Below are 21,028 nucleotides of genomic sequence, written 5' to 3' on the forward strand. Positions count from 1 at the left end.
GGTTAAGACCATCGGAAAATACAGAGAAAATCCAAACAATCTGCTGTCCTCTATGAGCCAGCACTTTGGTGACAGTGGGAAAGAAAACTCCCTTTTAACATGAAGTCTACAGCAGAACCAGGCTCAGAGGGGCGCTCATGACCAGGAAGACCGGACAACACTGTAGTGGAAGAAAACCAGAGAGAAATAATGACTGATTTAATGCGGAGTAGTGTAGAAACAGAGAGGGGGGGGGGGGGGGTTCCTCACATCAAAGGAAGCCCCCCAGCAGTGTAACTAAGGGAGGATTCAGGGTCACCTGATCCAGCACTTGCATAGTTTTAAGCCTAATCCAAAAGGTAGAGGGGGAATCTTGTTTTCCAAATCCAAACTGGGAGCTGGTTCCACAGAAGAGGGGCCTGAAAACTGAAGGCTGTGCCTCCATTCTACTTTTAAATACTCTAGGAACAAGTAAATTAACAGCCTACAACGTCTTTATGATGAGCCTGATTTTTCAAGACCTTGTATGAGATGAGAAATTTGATTCTGGATTCAACAGGGAGCTAATGAAGAGAAGTCAGTGCAGGTGCTGCAGCATTTTGGATTAACTGAAGGTTTTTCAGGCAGTTTTTAGGACTTCCTGATAATAATGAATTACAGTAGTCCAGCCTAGAAGTAATAAATGCATGAACTACTTTTTCAGCGTCACTCTGAGACAGGATATTTCTAATTTTAGAGATGTTGCACGAATGGAAGAAAGCAGTCTTACATATTTGTTTAATATGTGCATTGAAGGACATGTCCTGGTCAAGGTTCCTCACAGTGTTACTGGAGGCCAAGGTAATGCCATCCAGAGTAAGAATCTGGTTAGAAAAAACATTTTAAAGATCTTTAGGGTCCATGTTTGCCTTAAAATGGTGGCTGTCTGAGTGGTGTCCAAAAATGTGGGCTTCATAGATCATTTGGAAATTTTCTGGGGAAAACATGGTCTTTCTAAGAGACACAGAATCCATCCCAGTTTGGATGGAGCAGCTCTAATTTCTAGAAACCTGGACAAACTTATTGTACCTACCCAAAACGTGACTATAGTGGGGGCCAGTCTTACACACCTCTGCAGTTTTTCCTCCTCCTGTTATCACCCCATATTATTAGACTCAGCTGGCTAGTATTATGATGGTCCTTCTCTCTTCCATTGTTAATAGCCTTTTTCTCACCATTTTTGTACCAACACACTACTTTCTGTAGTACAACACTGTTCAACTTTTATGCAGACAAAGTAATCCACAACAGCTGGAACAGCTGTAGGAATTACACCAGCTTTCAAGGCTTGATCAACCTCCATTGCTGCAGAACAGCTTTAAATTGTTAACCCATGTATCATTGTGAAATGTACATGATTTTTCAGTTTTGAGTAACCTTACTTTTTTAAACCTCTGCCAGCTCACCACTTTGTAACATTTCAAGCTTTCATTGTACTTAAACAACTTGAATTACAATAGATAACAGGACAAATTGGGGTATTTTAAGACGTTTGACCATAACTTAAGCAAACAGCCTGTTTTGAAAGGAGTAGAAAGTTCAGATACCTGTTTAAAACTGTAGGGATTAAAAGCAAAACGTTGTCAGAAAAAAAAATAATAATACAGAAACCTGAAGTATTGGTACTTCATTACTGTATCGCTCTCATTTTTTTCCCCCTACATGTATCATTCTCTTTTGCTTTCTACCATCTTTTTCTGCATCATTTGCCTCTAAATCTTGTCTGTACTGTACAGTCGTAGTGTTTGCTGCCCAGAATACACACATTTGATTGGCTGAGTGGTATCATGTGGAATGACATGAAACTGGTCTGTGCCTTTCCTCAGCCACCAAATCACCACCATCAAGACTACGAAAGGAGCAAAACTGGTTTGAGAAACAGGAGAGTGACCCCAAACACACCAGCAAATCCACAACAGATTGTTGTAGTGGGGCCAAAATTGCTCTACAACAACGCAAGACAAACAGAAAACATGTCCTCCTAAAGCTGGATCTACAAGCTAATAAGTCAGAGGGTGTACTGGGTTTGTCACAGGACAGAAAGAACCCTGTGAAGAACTCTTACATTAAATTACAAGCAGTTTGTTTTCAACTCCAGCAGTAATTGACTCATATTTGACCATATGAAGACTCCGCCCACTTCACAACAATGAAGAATGAACAAAATCACATCGCTCAGTTTTATTTCAGCCCATCTGAGCTGCTTAATTTGCAATTTTTTAAAATCTTGTTTCCATGATTCATTGGGTCCTATGTAGATCCTACAGTGAGTGCTCTACAGTGCAGTAACACTGGAATGAATAATGTTGCTCCGGATCTGTCATCACATTATGAAAAAGAACCTTAAACAAAAACTCTGTATTGTAAACAACATTTATTTAAATACACAAAATCTGATTAATTGCCATTTTAATCATCATCTTCTTCCTCCTCTTCATCCTGATTAATCTGGAAGTAGCGGAGCTCATAGCTCTCCTTGGTGTTGGCAACAACACGCAGCCAGTCACGGAGATTGTTCTTCTTCAGGTACTTCTTTGTCAGATACTTCAGGTATCTGGAAAAACAAGAGATGTTGAATCATCAGTTGAATCCCCTTCAGGGAACAGCAGCACGGTGGGTGATAGTAGAGATGGCACGATACCACTTTTTTTTTTATGTCCGATACCGATATAAATTTGGATATCGGCCGATACCAATATGAATCCGATATAGTGTTTTTTAATCAATAAAACTGTTTTTTTAATATCTTGCTGCATTTTGTATAAGTTCAAACTCTAAATGCTCAACCAGACCGCGGACAGGTCCCGCACGCCACAGCCGCTCTATCACGTGATGCATACTGTTCTGACGCGCTACGGTTATGAGCAGTTATGCCATGTCGCAAGTTTTGTGAGGTGATTTTTGATATTTAATGGATCGGATTACATTTTTTATTTCTCTCCGATATCCGATCTAGTAATTTAGGTCAGTATCGGACCGATACGGATACGTAATATCGGATCAGTCCATCTCTAATGGTATATGGAATGTTACAAAAAGCTATGCAAACCTTGCTTTAACAATGCCATGAAAATAGCACATTTTTCCCCCACAAACACAACAGAGTGGTGGTGTGGCGACATCTGAACTCATAACTGCCATTATACCTTTAAGAACTGAATCCTGTTCACCATGGGCCGTTTTCTCATCGATCATGATGATGATGAACTCCCTAAACATCCATTCCCTGACATCATCATTAATTGTTAAACTATTTGCTTACGTGGCATTTTTAGTTTTGAAAAGACTCAGCTTTTCTGGAATCCTCTATTAAATAAAAAAAACTGACTAATAAGCTCACTAGCTGTGAAATTACACTTTCAATTAAACTACAGGTTCCAGTCTTCAGTTGTAATATCCCAGCTCACGTCACATGATGATTCTACTCAATAAAAACCCTGTGCAGCTTTGTTCTTGCACAGCAAGAGAGAAAGTTACATTTCATATAATATATTTGACACTTTATTAGACATCGTTTCATTATTATTATTTTTACATTCTCTCCGATATCCGATCATTCAGGATTAAAGATGTGTGTCAGCTGTCGTTTGACACCGATATGCCACCATATTGTTAATGTCTTAAAATGAAAATGTTAATGTTAGTATTTGTGAATGGCTGCAGCTGCATGAACCCTTCAGCACAGTGAAATCACCAATAGCAGTTTTTAGTAACGTCACATGATCTATATGAAGATGTTGAGTTAACTGGTCTTTACATTTGCTTCTGTTAGTAATGTGGTCTCGTCATCTTACTCAGAACTTTACATTAGGATCAAACAACACAGTGAGTGCCTGATACCTTTTGGAGAAGGGCACCTCAGAGGACACTGTAATCTTGCTCTTGCTTCTCTCAATGGAGACCACACCGCCACCAAGGTTCCCGGCCTTGCCGTTCACTTTAATGCGCTCCTGCAGAAACTGTTCCTGCAATTAACATGTGGTAAAAATGTTACTTTATATCGACGGCTCTATTTATGCTCCACATGAGCAACAAGTTCACTGAAGAGTAACAAGCAAAGTTCTAATAAAACCAACAAAGCTCTTTCGGTGAATGAGTTTGTGGATTTTAAATGCATCAGGCCTTTTTGCTTAAATGAAGCTAACAGTAGTATGGATTATTACGAGCTGTTTTCCAATTGTATGGCTGTGAGTTTGATGGCTACAGAACCCTGGTATTAAACTTGTCCCCAAGCAGATAGTTACATATTCAAAAATTAGTCATTTCTGGGGTTATTCCTTCGGTGTTAATTCATTTTGACTTTTTTGTGCAGCACATTTGACTGTGTTACATGTAACTGCTTTAGAGTCCTGTGTTTCCAGCAAAGCCTTCAATGTTCAAACTAAACGTTCAAGTGTTTTTCCACCTCAAGTCAAAATAACGAGCACTATTTTTATTTAAGCAATAGATCTGCATTTCTTTATCCTAGGTACAGTTACTGGCATTATGAGAACGTTTGTCCTTGTGCACAGCTTTTCTGGTGGCGCGTACACCACATTGCCAAAAGTATTCACTCACCCACCCAAGTTGTTGAATTCAGGTGTTCCAATCACAGCTGTTATGCTGCTGTGTTGACATCAAAATGCTTGTGAGCAATAACCAATAACTGCAGTTTAGAAAGCTAATTAGCACCTAGAAAGCTTCATCAATTGACAGGAGCCACACAGAGAGGAGACCTTTACCTCATTATCTGTTCAACGTGCAGAAACTTGGTTGGTACTTACCAATTTTCTTGTTGCTTAAAAGAGAAGAAAAAAAACCCCCTACTCTTATTTGTTTTAGATATCATCTTAAACATGTAAACACACTGTTTCTTGCCACTTGCCAGAAAAATTGCCACCACCTCAGCTTTGTAATACATAACCACATTGGCCTTGTTAGTTTGTTCTTAACAACTCGTATAAGTATAACCAGTAACTAAGCATTTCACACTAAATTATAGTGAGTATCAGTAACTAGGTGCTGACAACTACCAGTACTGAGAAAATGTTAATGACATTCATCCTTAGTGGCTGTAGCTCAGGTGGCAGAGCAGGTCAGCCACTAATCAGAAGGTCGGTGGTTCGATCCCAGGCTGCATGCCAAATATCCTTGGGCAAGATACTAACCCCATGTTTGCCTACTGGTGGTGGTCAGAGGGCCCGGTGGCGCCTGTGTCCGGCAGCCTCGCCTCTGTCAGTGCTGTGGCTACAATGTAGCTTGCCATCGCCAATGGGTGAATGACTGAATGTAGTGTGAAGCGCTTTGGGGTCCTTAGGGACTAGAAAAGCGCTATACAAATGCAGGCCATTTACCATTAGTGTCATGTGGCCCTAAAGACATCTGTAGCAAGAAATGTTACCGACTGAAGAGAAGAAGAAAAAAAATATAGTCCGAAGCTTAGGTGTGTGTGTGTAAAGGTGTGGTTTCCCGAGCTAATCCAAATGGAGGCTGAACTCAAAAAGGGTGTAGAGTGAGCCAGATCTGGCTAGGAATGTCATCTCAAAGAAGCCCTGCAGCTTGTGCAGGACAGCCTTTAGTCTTAAATTGGTAATAAAATAACTCAGAAAAAGTTACAGCTTAAAACTTACAAAGTTGGCAGCATCCATGATGCCATCTTCGACAGGGTGCGTGCAGTCCAGTGTGAATTTTAGGACCTGCTTTTTCTTCTTACCACCTTTGCTGACATTCTGCTTCCTCTGCCAATGGAAGGACAAACATTTACTTCACTGCAAAGAACCTCTAGGCTGTCCACTACATTTATATGAACAAAATTTAGTAAAACACCCAACAACAACCAACTGTTAACATTCCAATGTATCAAAATGTTAATTTCCCGTTTGTGCAGTACATAGGTCCAAAGAGCGATTGGTAAAATCTGGTCACCATCACATTCAACTGATTAATTCAAAAATCCTGCAATCTGAATTAATAGCGGATTTTGCTTTTACCTACAGAGTTATATGTATTCAGCATAACAGTTTAATATACGTGATGATGCAACTGTACTTCGATTCTAGCCAAAGCTCGACTTTAATTATAAGAACATTCAATGACAACATTAAGTATGCATAAGTGCTATTTTCGACTCTTTAATGTTTTGATAAGTACGACTAAAAGTAATTAAAAACATCTCCATGAGTTGAGCTCTGCGTCAATCCCCCGACTAGTAACGTCCACGTCTCGGAGCGATTAACTAACAAGCAGGTCAAACAAACAAACACAGCTCCGTAGATACTGTCAGCCTCCAAAACCTTATCTGCGCACCTTATTAAACAAAGGTATCGTTATAGGGCTAGCAACGTGGTTAGCTCTGCGACGCTGCTAAGCTAACGTTAACTCACAGACAGCCATAGGCCACAAAAAACTCAGCTGTGTAACCGAAAAAAACCATCACAAACGGACCCAAACCCTGCATTTTAGTCCATGTAGATGCAACAAGCCAGTTTTTTCCAGATTTCATATAGGAAAAGATACAACTTCGATAGATTTTAGCACGACTTTTTACTTACAATAGGCGCCATGGTGAAGAAGCTATCAAAAAGGAAGAGCAAGCGGTGCGCATGCGCTACACATCATACGCCGAAAAATTGATGGAATTCGTTTTGTCCCAAAATCGCTTCATTTCCATTCATCCAATAAACTTTTTTAAAAACAGCAATGGATGTTCATAGAACCTCGCAATAGTCCCGGTATTCCTTGTTAACTAGTTTTTACATTAACTGGTTAGATTTGTTTGTTTTTCACTCTCCGTGTTAAAAATGTTGCACCCGCAGATTCGTCATTTTCACGGAACCGTCTGATCGCTCTAACAATATTAAAGACCTCCGCAAAATAAAGTCTCCATCTCCAGCTCGTTCAAATATATACACGTATCGATATTATATTAAGATAACAATTAAATTATTTTAATTTAAAAAAAAAAACCAAAACACCTTCTGCCTGGTCCGTCTTTTTGTAACATAAACAACGAGTCGACATTTTCCTCACGACAACGATTAGTTTGACGGGCCCGCGGGTTTACCTGTCAGCTGTTAAACACCTGCTGCTGATACAGGAAACACGCCCACGTGACAGTGACGGTTTAACGTGGACAGCTGCTGTTTGGGGTGGGGGAACTCCAGGCCACGAGGGCCGGTGTCCTGCAGGTTTTAGATGTGTCCTTGATCCAACACAGCTGATTGAAATGGCTAAATGACCTCCTCAACATGTCTTGAAGTTCTCCAGAGGCCTGGTAACGAACTAATCATTTGATTCAGGTGTGGTGACCCAGGGTGAGATCTAAAACCTGCAGGACACCGGTCCTCGAGGCCTGAGGTTGGACACCCCTGGTGACGTCAGCCTCCACAAAATAAACAACTGCAGCCCGTTTTCTCAGCGCAGAACTGTTGGAGCCTGTTTCCTCTCAGAGTGACTGATCTGGGTTAAAAGTAACAAACGGGATTTAACGGGAGGGAGTGATGGACACTGGGCAGCAGATCAGTCAGTTTACAAACAGGAAACCGGGCTGAAATAATCTGTTTCCAGTAGGCTGATAAGTGCTCTTTATTTCAGCATGAGAAATGTCTATAAGTACGTTTTGAGCACTTTGAGCTGATCATCGTCTTAAAACAAAGATAAAACAAAAGCACATTTATTTTCTGAGGGGAGTGTAGTGAGCAATTCACTACAATTCACTACGTTGATTCAATAGAATCACCTGATATTGACTAAACATTGTTTCAATGTCTCCTGGGGACTCTATGAATTAAATTCTCAGTGCCCCGAACTTACAATAAAACATTACAAATACAATTACTCAACATAAGATTCCCCATAACACCTGCCTTTTCATTTCCCCTGACTCATGATGCGCTGGTACCCAAGAAGGTGACCATTAGCCCCATCGTATCAACTCCATAGTGTTTGTTGAATCTCTATCAGATTGTGTGGCCTGCTATCTGAGTGACTGTCTTGCAAACTAATCCAACTTCTTAATAGCAATGAACTGGTCTGCATTGGTGCATCATATCTTTATTCTCTTCCCCCTCCTGCCCCCCCCCCCCCCCCTCTTTCTTAAATAGATAACTATCATATCTGATATCATATCTCACAGTACAATAATATTGAATGGGTTGCATTGTTGTATTTTGTCATGTTTCTCAGGTCTTTGTCTGAATTTCTACGAACATTATTGCTAAGGATTGTCTTATTGCATTGGAGTCACACTGGGTTAAATATGTACACTTGGGTTTTAAGGGGTATTTATTATTTTCTTCTTTTTTTGGGGTTGTATGGAAGCCCCAAACGCAATTTCATTGTTCTTGACAATGACAATAAATAAATAAATACTAAATACTGAACTAGCCAATGATGAACTTGAGTCCGAGCATATCACCGATCTTAATGGTCTTGCGTCTTCAAACCACTCGACAGTTAACAGTATGGAAACCATTTCTGATAATAATCTTGCGCTGATGATCCATCTCTGATCTTTTTCCTTACTTTGACATGAAGCTCAGGAACAATAAATGTTATCCTGCTTTAGTTGGATCAATCGCGCACTGCTGACACAGTCTCCATGCACAGCTTAGAGGGAACACTGGTTGGATGTATTCCTTTATGGATCTGTGTAGATTTTAACTGTAATACTGATCAATACATGCCTGCACTGTAGGTGAGTTTAAAAGAAAAACCCAAACCACATGACACTGATGGACAGATAAATGAAAATGACAACATTTCTGCCAACATAAGAGGTCAATAAGATGACACTTTAGTCGTGCACATGTAAGTATGTTTACGCACATTCACCCTGCAGTCAAAATCACATATTTTTCTTTACTCTTTGTCTGTATTGCATGGAGTATAAATACGACATACCTCATAAACATATAATTTGAACTTGCTCACCAACCTTCAACAAACGTTACAAAGTTTGCTAACATTTTCTCAAGTGTAGTTTTTCCCTCCTCTGCTGTTTTAACCAATGGATCATTTTATTCACTTTCAGTCTAAAATAAAATTCTGCCCATTTGTCAGAAGATTCAGCTCATTCATACACATTATTATTGAGCATCTGTACTTTGGTCAAGAGCCTGCTGGCATCCAGCTGAAGGAAGATGTTCTGAAGTACTTCACAGCCGGCTTCAGTTGCTGAGGGTAAATGAGATTCAGTGTTCCTGAATCTGCACATGCAGAATCCATGTAAGAAACAATGCTTTGTCTGTGCTGGCATCGCCTCTCTCAACAGTGATGGTGAAGATGCCACCGGGACAACTTGTTCCAGCTCCCTATTGAGATCATTTATAAAGGAGGGTGCAGCAAGAATATTTTGCACAATTATAAGTTACTCTCTGAAAAACAACATCATACTTCAAACACTGCTATGTGCATAAAAATATGAATATGTAGAACTTCTGTAACATTATTACCATTTGTAACATTAATATACACTTATTAAGCAGTTCATTAGGAAAACTGATGCAATGCAAGAATTGTCATAAATTTGTACTTTTACTAATATTTTATTTTTAGTCCTATTTTCATGTTTTCAGTGGGAGAAACGTTTCATCACCTCTCCGGTCAGGCAGAATTGCCTTATCTGGATGACTGAGCACGCCAGACTGTTTTTTACATCAGTATTGTGTTTACACATAATAATTTGCCCTTTTGTTACATTTTTTCAGGCCATCAAAGTATTTTCATTGATAGTACTTGTTTTATCACAGCCATGTACAGCTGTGAGTGTTTGACAGCGCTATGGTCTACAAAGATACATCTTTTTGTGAAATGAATAAAATAATTTTCCTCCATCACAAAAAGCATCTGTACTTCTCTGTTCAAAGCAGAGCTCCGTTTACAGAAACAGTATTTTAGCATCACTTCATTCAAGATTGACAGAAACAAAAAAGAAAAATGTTTTGGTTTACCTTTACACTGTTCAATGACCAACTGTGGTTAGGCCCAAAGGCTTCATTCGCCACAGCAGGTATGAGGAGGAGGAGGGGCGGATATCAGAGAAGCAGTGAGGAGAAACAGGGAGGACAGGACGTTCTGGCATAAATCACTTGTTTCTGTTTAAACCAAAATGATCAGGCTCTTTAACAAATCTCTCTCTAAGCAGCTGTAGACATTTATAATAAGAGCCTGTCAGTGACAGAAAGAAGCACTTTTAATGATTAGACTTTTATCGGCTAACAGTTTCCATAATGGACAAACAGGTGCCTTTGTCACCATTGACAACTGCAGTAGTTTCACTTAAAACTGGATTAATTTCAAAATCTGCCGCTCTCATTTCTATAAGAGTCCTTTATACATCTGCTCATGCCAGCATCTCCACCAATAGCATTCACTCAGGCTTTTTTAGTCTTTCCTGTGGCACGAGACAGGCGTCCCCATTATCCCCCCTATTGTTCACATAGAGCACCTGTCAGTCTTTCTGAGATCCTCCTCTATTTTTAGCTGAATTTCCCAATTAGGCACAGAATTTAAGTTATCGCTTTGTGTTGATGATTTATTGCTGTATGTCCCAGATCCTGTTCTCTCCAAATCATTTATTTTATCTGCTTTTCACAGATTTGGTTCATTCTCTGATTATAGAGTGACCATCGCTAAAAGTTAATGCTAGCCTATCATCATTACTGCTCACACATTCTGATGTCCCTTTTTTAAATTAGGCCCCTCTGACTTTAAACATCAAGGATCAATGTAACATTAAATGCTGTTTTCTCTGCTAATTAAACAGGACCTCCAAAGATAGGGAAGCTTACTTCTTTCGCTTATTGGTAAAATCAGTGTGATTAAAATGACCATCTGAACAAATCCACACTTCAGAGATGTAAAATTCAGAGGCGGATTGTCACTTCCTAACTTCCTGTTCCATACTGGACAGCGCATATCCCCAAAATCTCCTTCTGGTTCAGATCTTTGGACCTTCTATGGCGCAGTGTAGAGCCCCCGTCCTGTTTCTCATCCACTCTAAATGCTTTACTTCTTCTATTCCATCCAACCTCTCTGGCTTAACCCTTAGTTCACTCCACACTGAAAATTTGGCATCAGTCTAGGAGGCATGTCAAATTTAACTCTCTAAGTATCTACGTTATCTCCTTTATTGAGGAATCAACTGTTTCAACCATTTTAGCATGATATAATAAGGGGCTGGCATGTTTTAATGATTTTTACAATGATGGTGTTTTCTGCAGCGTCACAGATCTCTCTCTCTCAGATCTCCGTCCTTCTGACCTGTTTCAGTGCTTTCAGATTAGACATTGTGCCAAAGTTTTATTCCCAGTTCTTTTCTCCACAGCAGTGGGAGGAGCTTATGAGCCAAGACCCTCTTCAAAAGCCAATTAGCTCTAAAGTTTATAATGAAATGTCATTTTTTGATTCCTCACCAGTTACTAAAGGCTGCTTGGGAACGTGAACTGGGTCTAAATTTGGGGGATGACTGGTGAGACAATGCTCTAAAAGAATCACACAGGTTCAGTCTGCGTTCGGCTTTCTCTCATACAGTCCTGCTCTCTAAAACCTGACAGTCACAGATCCATCCCAGTCTCACTGACTCTCTGGCTCATCACTTACTCACTTTTGGCAGAATTATTTCGATTTCATGGGACATGAAAAAAGGACATTTTCAGTGATCATTAAACCTTTCCCCCATGTTGCCATGTCCCACTTGACCTCTAACCAATAAATATTTTAACGTTTACTTTCTTAATGGCAGGACGTTATCTTCTTCTTCACTGGAAGTCGACTAAAGCTCCCTCCAGCACTCAGCGGTTCAATGACACCATGTCTTTTCTAAAATCAGCGAAGCTCTTAAGATATTACGGTCCATTACAGTCCTGTAAGTGTAGGTCACTGGGAACTACAGCAGTCCTGGTGTTTACTGGGAGTAACCTTCAAAGACCAAAAGAAAAAGCTGAAGCCTGCAGTGATATGATTCAAATGTGCTGCAGTGGAGAGCTGAGGGGCTACTGACAGTGTTTCACTGTTCTTTGCTGCCTTCTGTTGTTTCCTATTTATAGACTTCTCTCTTTTAATCCCTCTGTCACCCCTCCCACCATCCTCCTTGAATTTTGTGAGATAGGTCAAGAGCCTTTTTTTAGTTTCACAGTCCTCTCACAATAAAGGTAGAGGGAGTTATAACTGCCAGTCCTCGTGCTGTGTCTGAGTGTGCTCTTGTTTCAACTGCAGGATCAGATAAGCAGCCATGGATGATGTATACAAAGCAGCGGTGAGTACTGATATTGCCGAGTATGCTGTTATATTTCCTTCTATAACATGTTTTCTATGATATACATATTTATTGGACAATTACATAATTATATTATGAGACAGACTGTATAGTTGTTTTTTAACAACTGTCAGTGTCCTCCTGAAAATGTGAAGTTATGTTATTATTGTAAGCTTTGCGTTACTGGAGCTTTACAGTGAAATCTGAGTTCAGTCAGCCTTGTGTACCAGTGTGATATATTTGACCAACTTCACAATGCAGTGCAATGAAGAATTTTAGGAGAAAGTTCATAGAAAAGAAAAAGGGATTCATTTGAATATTTGCCCGAGGTCACCAAACTCATGTTGGAGTCAAGACGCTGGTCTGAAAATGGTTTGAAAATGTCACTTTTATATGTATAAATAAATGGTGCCTGACAAGAGAACAAAGAACAGCTGGACAGTTGAAGGGAAGAAGAGAAGTAACAGCTGCTGACTCCGTCAACTCAACTCCCATAAACAAGAATAGCAAGTGAAGAAATTAGTGTCACATTGCAGTCCATACTGAGAGCAGGAGTGAAGCTGCAGACGTGAACCTCTGCTGCTGCTGAGTGCCACAAACAATCACCAAATGAAAAACACAAGTCAGATGAATTTCATGTCAATTAAAATGTGATGTTTTCCTCCAGGTCGAGAACTTAACAGAGGAGCAAAAAAATGGTGAGGAAACGACTTCTTTTCATTGCTGTCTTTCTCTTTATTAGATGAAATGAAAAATGCTTTATTCATCCCACCTTTGAGAAAGAAGTTATAGAATTATAATTCAGTGTCATTTCTACAGCGCCAAATCACAACAACAGTCACCTCAAAGCACTTTATATTAATAATATGAATATGTTTTGTTTTCATTATTTTTTGTGTTCATTTTGTTTCAATTACAGATCCTGATTATTTTTCATGACAGGAGAAACCAATGAACCATTTCAGGCTTTTATTTTAAATACTTTTTGAGGGATTCCTGATCATTGCCTCAGATTTCCATGTGTGGAAAAAGGCCTGAGATTGTGAAGTATCTGATATGTGAAGCTACGTTTTCAAGCAAGCATAAATAAATATTTTAGACAAATCAAAGATGGTTAAACAGAAAACAAACAAAATAAATAAAACTAAATTGATAAATTTGTGGTTGTTGGATTATTTCATTGTTTGACAATAAACCTCACACCACAGGAAAGCCTATTTCTTTCCCATAAATGGTGCCAGAATAAATAACAGTATTTTTCCAGTGTAAATATTTTCTTTTGTTTTCTGTTTTCCATTGTGGATAAATTATAAGATTATAGGATTTGGATCTTTGTGTTTAAATGACAGCTTTTATCATAACAAAGGATAATCAGTGAATTCCTGTAATATTAGATGATGTAAACAAGCGCCCGATAGAAACAGTTCAAAGTTAGTTTCGTCCTCACAGATGTTATATTTTCAGCATCAGTCTGGTCTGCATCGGCTGTTTGTTGTTGTGTGCAACGTTAACAACAATCTCAGTAACAAAAATGATTTGTTTTTTCAGAGTTCAAAGCTGCGTTTGATATCTTCATTCAGGATGCAGAGGACGGCTGCATCAGTACCAAGGAGTTAGGAAAGGTGATGAGAATGCTGGGACAGAATCCCACTCCTGAAGAGTTACAGGAGATGATTGACGAGGTGGATGAAGATGGTATGTCAGTATTAGTATGTTGCCATCAGGAACATGTTTATTTCACGACATGGTTTGCATATTTAAAAAAATTAAAAGGTGAAAAAGACATTATAGTCCTGATTTATTTATTTGCTGTATTTTCACAGGAAGTGGGACGGTAGATTTTGATGAGTTCCTGGTTATGATGGTCCGCTGCATGAAGGAGGAGAGCAAAGGAAAATCTGAGGAGGAGTTGGCTGAACTTTTTCGCATGTTTGATAAGTAGGTCTCTTTTGCATTTTTTGTTCACACGCAGCCAGAATACAAAGAAAATACCACCAGCCTGATACCACACAAATCATTGCTAACTGCCAGTAGGAGATTGAGGGATGTTTTGAATATTATTGCGTATGTGAAGTACACATACAGTAAAAATCTTAATGCCAAAAGAGCTCAGCGAGTATTCCACGTAGGATTGATGAGTGTATTTTTATGTGAAGGAATGGAGATGGATACATAGACTTAGAAGAGCTGAAGTCCATGCTGGAGTCCACTGGAGAGGCCATCACTGAAGATGACATCGAAGAGTTGATGAAGGATGGAGACAAAAACAATGATGGCAAAATTGATTATGATGGTATGGGAAGCAGTTTATTTGTAATTAAAATGTGCACAAAACAGCTGACTCCTGACAACATAAGGAGAACATTCTCATCACGTTCACAAACCATTTCACGGAGAATGATTACAGAGTCACTGAGCTCTTTATTGTGGCTGACAAAGTGCATAAAGTAACAAAAATCAGAAACTGAGTTCAAAAGGCAACTAAACAAAATCCAAAGGAGTAACTGTGAAAATGATATTTATGGACTTTGATTTTAAAACCCATAGATTTTAAATCAAACAGTGTTGTGTAGAAAAGTTCAAAATAACATTGTTTCCTCCATTGTACCCAGTCATGGATCGTTAGTAATGAATAGCTTTGCTGATGTGACTGATGTACTGACCTGTTCGTTGTCTCTGATAGAGTTCCTGGAGTTCATGAAAGGTGTTGAATAAAGGATTCTGCCGGAGGCTTCACATCTTCTATCTTCTACATGCGTTGGCAACATCATCGAAGGCCTTCTTGAAGATATCTTCACCGGTTTTTCTAATACTGTACCTTCAAGGCCTTAACAGCTTTTTCAGGAGATTTCATTGAATAAAATATTTTTTCTGAATAAAAATACTTAGATGTTTGTTTTGTCTGTCATAAAATTTTGTGTAAATTAGCTTAACTGAAAGTGAATTTGTATTATTTCTATGGTGCTTAACTGAGCTGCACAGTCGTGTTATAGTTTCAATGGGACACTGGACTCCAGCGCAGGACACGAGGCAGGAATAAAAGTTCGAGTGGCTTTTCCAAGGCTCCACAGAAAGAAACTTGGCAGGTAATTCCAAGTTTTCCACTCGCTTCCCTCCTTGGTACATGAGGCTATGCACAAAGGAGATGACAGCAAAGACAAGCCACAAGAAACAAAACATGGAATTCAACACTCCGGTGGAATGCTCTGATGGTTAGCGGGAAGAAGCCTCGCACTTTATCACATCTCTCAACTTATTACTGTATGTCCATATATATTATGACTGTGGCCATTCAAATGTCCACGTCCATATACACCACGCACTTGGCAAGACACAGAGACAGAGACAACGGGTGGAGGACAGCAGGATAAGTTGACTCTGGAGGATCAGGGAGGTTTTTATTATCCCCAAATGCAAATTTGTTGTGCAGTCAGTAGAAATCACACAAACATCAAGCAAAATGCAATAATGTGCAATAAATACACAACAAAGCAATATGACCATTGAGAACATGGTGAGTTATTTAAAAGACGAATGGTTGGGGAGTTGCAGTCCTGTATGCTGGGATACTGTTTCTACAACCAGATGGAATCAACTCAAACTCCTCTAATAAGGAGTGTGGAGGAGCTGCCATAACCTTCTACAGGTGTGGAAGCTCATTCAGGGCCACACCTGCGATTGTGCTGGACTCTGTCACTGTATCTTGAAGTATCGTTGTGCCTGCACCAGCAGACAAAAAAGAGAGTGGAAGAGCAGATTTAATAAAACAGTAACCTAAAATTAGATGTGCTGGGAAGCTTTTCTACAGACAGCATCCACCTAAAGCTCAAAGGTAACCTTATCATCAGTTTTAGTGCTACAGTATAAATACTGCTCAATGACCTGATCCTTTCTTAAGAGCTTGAAAAAAGGACGTGACTGGACTTCTTTAAGCAGTACATGTGGTGGTTCTTATATGGCTGTTTTAAACTGTTGGAGCACTCAACACACTTTATACAACATGCCTCATTCACCCATTCAGACCCTTTCATACAAGCACTTTATTCTACACCTAAGTGAAAATGTCTCGATGCTTAATCATCCAGGTAAAGAAATCCCAAAAGGTTGATTCTGTTCATCTGGACATTTTCAGCGGGAGAAACATTTAGTCACTCATCCAGATGACTTCTTCAGTCTCAGCTGACTGCAGGTTTCCTGCACTGATCAATGTCCATGAGTACCATTCACAGAGAGTTGGGGAATGACTGCAATCACAGCATTGTAAGATGGTGACAGATGTACCCTTAGACCATTCAGAGATGGTCTTTCCCTTTTCACGTAAATGGTCTCCTTGACTGCCCTCAAACCAGCGTTCCTCCCTGTCCAGGATGTGTTCATCCTCATCCTTGAAAGAGTGTCCTCTGGCCTGTAGGTGTAAAAAGACTGCAGAGTCCTGGCCTGACGAGGTAGCTCTTCTGTGTTGTGCCATCCTCTTCACCAGAGGTTGTTTGGTTTCCCCGATGTATAAATCCTGGCAATCCTCCAACAGCGTACACTCTGTTACTCTGTTTGTGTTGGGGGATCCTTGGGGTGGACCAATTTTTGGCGCAGCGTGTTTTGGGGTTTAAAAGCCACAGAGTTTCACAGAGCCTGCAGTGTTTAGAAAAAATGCGTCTCAACTGTTCTGACACTCCTGACACATATGGGATTACTACGGGTGATAAGAGAGAGCTTCTGTTTATGAGGTTGGAAACCTGCAGTCAGCTGAGACTGAAGAAGTCACCTGGATGAGTGACGACACATTTCTCTCCCTGAAACGCTACGTCCAGATGAACAGAATCAACGTTTTTTTGGATGACATTAATAATGTTAGTCACTACTTGATGCAACTCAGTTTTTAACCAGCAATTAAAAACAGAACAAGTATATTTATTTATATATTAACTTATATGTATAGTGTATTTCTTATTTATGTATTTGACCTGGGGATAGAATCATTTTTAAACTGGCAAAATAAAATGTGAAGCCTAATCCAAAAGGTAGAGGGGGAATCTTGTTTTCCAAATCCAAACTGGGAGCTGGTTCCACAGAAGAGGGGCCTGAAAACTGAAGGCTGTGCCTCCATTCTACTTTTAAATACTCTAGGAACAAGTAAATTAACAGCCTACAACGTCTTTATGATGAGCCTGATTTTTCAAGACCTTGTATGAGATGAGAAATTTGATTCTGGATTCAACAGGGAGCTAATGAAGAGACGTCAGTGCAGGTGAAATATGCTGCAGCATTTTGGATTAACTGAAGGTTTTCAGGGAGTTTTTAGGACATCCTGATAATAATGAATTACAGTAGTCCAGCCTAGAAGTAATAAATGCATGAACTAGTTTTTCAGCGTCACTCTGAGACAGGATATTTCTAATTTTAGAGATGTTGCACAAATGGAAGAACGCAGTCTTACATATTTGTTTAATATGTGCATTGAAGGACATGTCCTGGTCAAAAATGACTCCAAGGTTCCTCACAGTGTTACTTTGTTACTAAGAACCAGGTCATTTTCCTCTCTAAGGCCCTTCTACACCGATCGCTCAGCGTGTCGGGGCGACCAGCTCTTGGCAGCATGGTTCATACTTCTTCCATTAAGTGATTTTGGAGTTCAAAGTGCTCACTTCAATGCTGAAGAAATCTTTCTGTACATTCCCCCAAATCTGTGCCTCGACACAATTTCTTTGACTTTGAGTTTGTGCTCTGACATGCACACTCAACTACTGAGTGTGTGCATTTTCCACCGCAGGCGGACTCCAATGAAGTTGTAGAAACATCTGATTCATTCATGATCTGTTCTCATTTTTACATTATGGGCCATTGTGTGTCGAACTTTAAGGTGAAAAATGAATTTAATCCATTTTGGAATAAGACTGTAACATGACAAAACGTGGAACAATTAAACTTGAGTTAATACTCTCCAGATGTGCTGCACGTGTGCTGTTATGGTAACCACTCCTACCATGAGATATTAAAACATTAACAAATTAATCGTATTCAAGCACCACCGGACACCTGGAAACGTAGTGTTTGGTTTATTATATATAAGAAGCAGGTAAAGCTTCGGGTCAGGGTGCTGTCTCACTGCGGGGGTCTTCATGCTGACTACCCTGATGGATGTCTCCGTTAACACACATACAAATAAGTTACCAGTTAAACAGTGAAGCTAATCAAACACCATGTTGAGTGAGGGTGAAATGCCAAAACATCTGCCTGCCAGGTGAAGTCAGATCACTGCCATGCTAAACACAGAAACAGGTACAAGGCCTACGCTCTTAGTGTTGCCATGTTCCCAGTTTCTGATGGTCACATAGCATCTATGGGCAGAAGGTCTGTTTAATAATGACTGTGGTGTTTTGGTTGTTTGAACCAGATGGTTGGACCTTATTTACCCATTTCAATATACCATTTGTACACAGTACTGTAATATTACTGTCATCTCACACCTAAAGTAAAATATTTCACATTAAAATCCAACAGAGAAAAAGAAAAGCAGCTCGTGTGATTCATGGAATGTAGAATGTGGGAAAACAACAACAACAAACAAAAAATGCTAACTTATTGTGCACACACACTTTCTGCAGTTTCCACCTTTTGCACCTCGGTTCATCAAAGTACCATCATTCCTCCCATTTAGCTTTTCTCTATGTCGTAGCAGAGTCATCTGCATACAGATGTCAGTTCTATCCAGCAGAATTACACTATTAAACTTGCTCACGGCTCACGAGTACATTCCCCTCAAAACATTTCCCTTTCACGAGGGCGTCACTGATGTTTTCACTGCTAACAGAAAACAGGACACCCTGTCTTTAAATCTCATTTCATTTATAGAAACTCCCACCCTGCTGTCAGAGAGCAAATGATGCTTTACAGCATCATTTGCTGTTTGAGCTGATGAATGGTAATGAATGGTCTCTATATTATTGCATAGTGCCTGTTCTGATGAGCCAGGCTCATCTATGAGCGTATGTCTTTGTTGTTGGAGAAAAAGTAACACATCATCTGCATAAAGACTGATTTTAATGCCCTTAATCACTAAAGCCTGTCTGATTGATGCTGTGGTTGGTTAAAAATTGCAAACAGTGAAGGGCAGAGTGGGCATCCCTGCCTGGAGACAGAAGCTGGAGGATGTTTGCTCATTTGTCCTGACACATGCTGTTGGGGAACTATTTTTAACCAGTTTATGAAACCAAATGCGTGTAAAGCTGCAAATAAAAAATTCCAGTTTACTCTGTAAACACTTTTCTGCATCTACAGACAATATTGTGGTTTCAGTGTTTTTACTACATGAGTAGAAATCTGATACTAAAGCCTTAAACACACAGTCAGATAAGGGTAATCCAATCTCTCCTCAAAACAAAAACACCAAATATAACTCAGTCATTCAGCTCAGATTTATTTATGTAGCTCCAATTAACAACAACTGTTCCCTAAAGGCGCTTTATACCGTCGGCTACAGCTGACAGTATAAAGTCATTTGGTTGATTTGGATAACAGTTTGAGCGTCACAAGCTGACAGGAGAGACAAAAAGAAAAATCAGTTCCTAAAATACAAAAGGAGCTCTAGCACTGGAGCGCTGCTAGCACTTCCTGTTGAATACAGATCATGCTCACGTTACTTTAACAGCCTCAGGTACTTTATAATGCGAGCATACAGCACTAAACACTTGTTTAATGCTGTATGCACACGTCCTTCTTGTACTCAGGTGCTTAGAAACGATCCTTAATCAAGTTTTTGTCAGCCACAACATTAAAGCCATGTGCCCAGTGCTGTGTTGGTCCACCTGAGCTGTAAACAGCTGTGGCCGAGGACCTCTGGTGATGTCACTTGGTCTCTGGTTCTGAGACATTTGTGTGAGAATTGTTTGAGCCTCCATGCATCACATGTTTTAGTAATACTCAATGTTTTTTAAGCTGTAAGTAGATTTAATGTTGGGGCTGATTCCTGTATAGCTTCATTTATTTCATCAGTCCATGCATAAAATTCTGTTAAACACTTTTGTATATTTAACTTGATAAAAACCAACCTTTCACATATTCATCACTCAACCTGTATCAACCTGTTGAGCTCTTATATTTCCCCTTTTGCAAAAATGTTTGTCCTATTGTGATAAACTGCTCTCTGTGAGCACTTCCTGTGACTCCACTCTGTTCTACCTTGTCACTTCTCTCGCCTTTCCTGCCTCTGAGTCACATCACAGGTTTACAGGAGGCGCAAACAGGGACGATATACATATGAAGGTCTACGTTTGCAGTCAGTCATATACGACGACGAAATGCTCTGTAAGAGTGTAACTAAACAAAACTGTATGGTATTCATATGCTCTTGTCACACTGTCATGTTGTAAATGGAACTAAGAGTAAATATAAAAGTTCTCATGAACATTTAAAATTGAACAAATGTCACTTCAAAGTGAGGCCTTGATCTTATTAAACACCTCTGCTCATCTTCCTCTCTGCTCACAGCTCAAAAAAAAGGAGAAAAGCTGAGGTACAAAGTGAGAATTGGGACTATTTGTCTCCATAAATCATGACATGTTTTATTGTCCAACTCCTTTTAAACCAGATCACATGTTTTGAGGATGCGCACTGAGCCAACCTGTGCTACTGAATTTCACTCTTTGTAATTTTGGTCTTTTCACATAGAAAAGACTTTTTTTGTTACATCACACTACAGATGACGCTACAAAAAGTCTTTTTATTTATATGCTGACACTACACCTAACAGCAACGCCTGACTGCAGGTTTCACATGAAG

General features: G+C 39.7%; 2 protein-coding genes across 2 annotated transcripts; one reads left to right on the forward strand and one right to left on the reverse strand.

Moving 5' to 3' along the window:
• Positions 1 to 2,377: 2,377 nt before the first annotated feature.
• On the reverse strand, positions 2,378 to 6,677 carry LOC308407855 (large ribosomal subunit protein eL22). The gene is made up of 4 exons (XM_080899768.1): positions 6,549 to 6,677; positions 5,628 to 5,735; positions 3,859 to 3,983; positions 2,378 to 2,572 (listed from the first exon to the last, which is right to left on the reverse strand). Exons 1-4 carry the CDS (start codon positions 6,558 to 6,560, stop codon positions 2,428 to 2,430), a joined length of 390 nt encoding a protein of 129 aa, XP_080755894.1. The 5' UTR covers positions 6,561 to 6,677; the 3' UTR covers positions 2,378 to 2,427.
• A 5,421-nt stretch (positions 6,678 to 12,098) lies between these two features.
• On the forward strand, positions 12,099 to 15,137 carry LOC308406651 (troponin C, slow skeletal and cardiac muscles-like). The gene is made up of 6 exons (XM_080897777.1): positions 12,099 to 12,253; positions 12,921 to 12,951; positions 13,802 to 13,948; positions 14,077 to 14,191; positions 14,410 to 14,546; positions 14,937 to 15,137. The coding sequence occupies exons 1-6, from the start codon at positions 12,230 to 12,232 to the stop codon at positions 14,966 to 14,968; spliced, it is 486 nt and encodes a 161-aa protein (XP_080753903.1). The 5' UTR covers positions 12,099 to 12,229; the 3' UTR covers positions 14,969 to 15,137.
• Positions 15,138 to 21,028: the final 5,891 nt, after the last annotated feature.

The sequence above is a fragment of the Rhamphochromis sp. 'chilingali' genome (genome assembly GCF_963969265.1).
Source record: "Rhamphochromis sp. 'chilingali' genome assembly, chromosome: 12".
In the NCBI taxonomy this organism is placed as follows: domain Eukaryota; kingdom Metazoa; phylum Chordata; class Actinopteri; order Cichliformes; family Cichlidae; genus Rhamphochromis; species Rhamphochromis sp. 'chilingali'.

Excerpts from the sequence above, each read along its gene's own strand:
- LOC308407855 (XM_080899768.1), bottom strand. Across the intron at positions 3,984-5,627 it reads TCATGGATGCTGCCAACTTT|GAACAGTTTCTGCAGGAGCG; the intron begins GTAAGTTTTAAG and ends TGTTAATTGCAG. Across the intron at positions 2,573-3,858 it reads GAGGTGCCCTTCTCCAAAAG|ATACCTGAAGTATCTGACAA; the intron begins GTATCAGGCACT and ends TTGTTTTTCCAG.
- LOC308406651 (XM_080897777.1), top strand. The coding sequence starts at position 12,230 with ATGGATGATGTATACAAAGCAGCG. Across the intron at positions 12,254-12,920 it reads ATGATGTATACAAAGCAGCG|GTCGAGAACTTAACAGAGGA; the intron begins GTGAGTACTGAT and ends GTTTTCCTCCAG. Across the intron at positions 14,547-14,936 it reads TGGCAAAATTGATTATGATG|AGTTCCTGGAGTTCATGAAA; the intron begins GTATGGGAAGCA and ends TGTCTCTGATAG.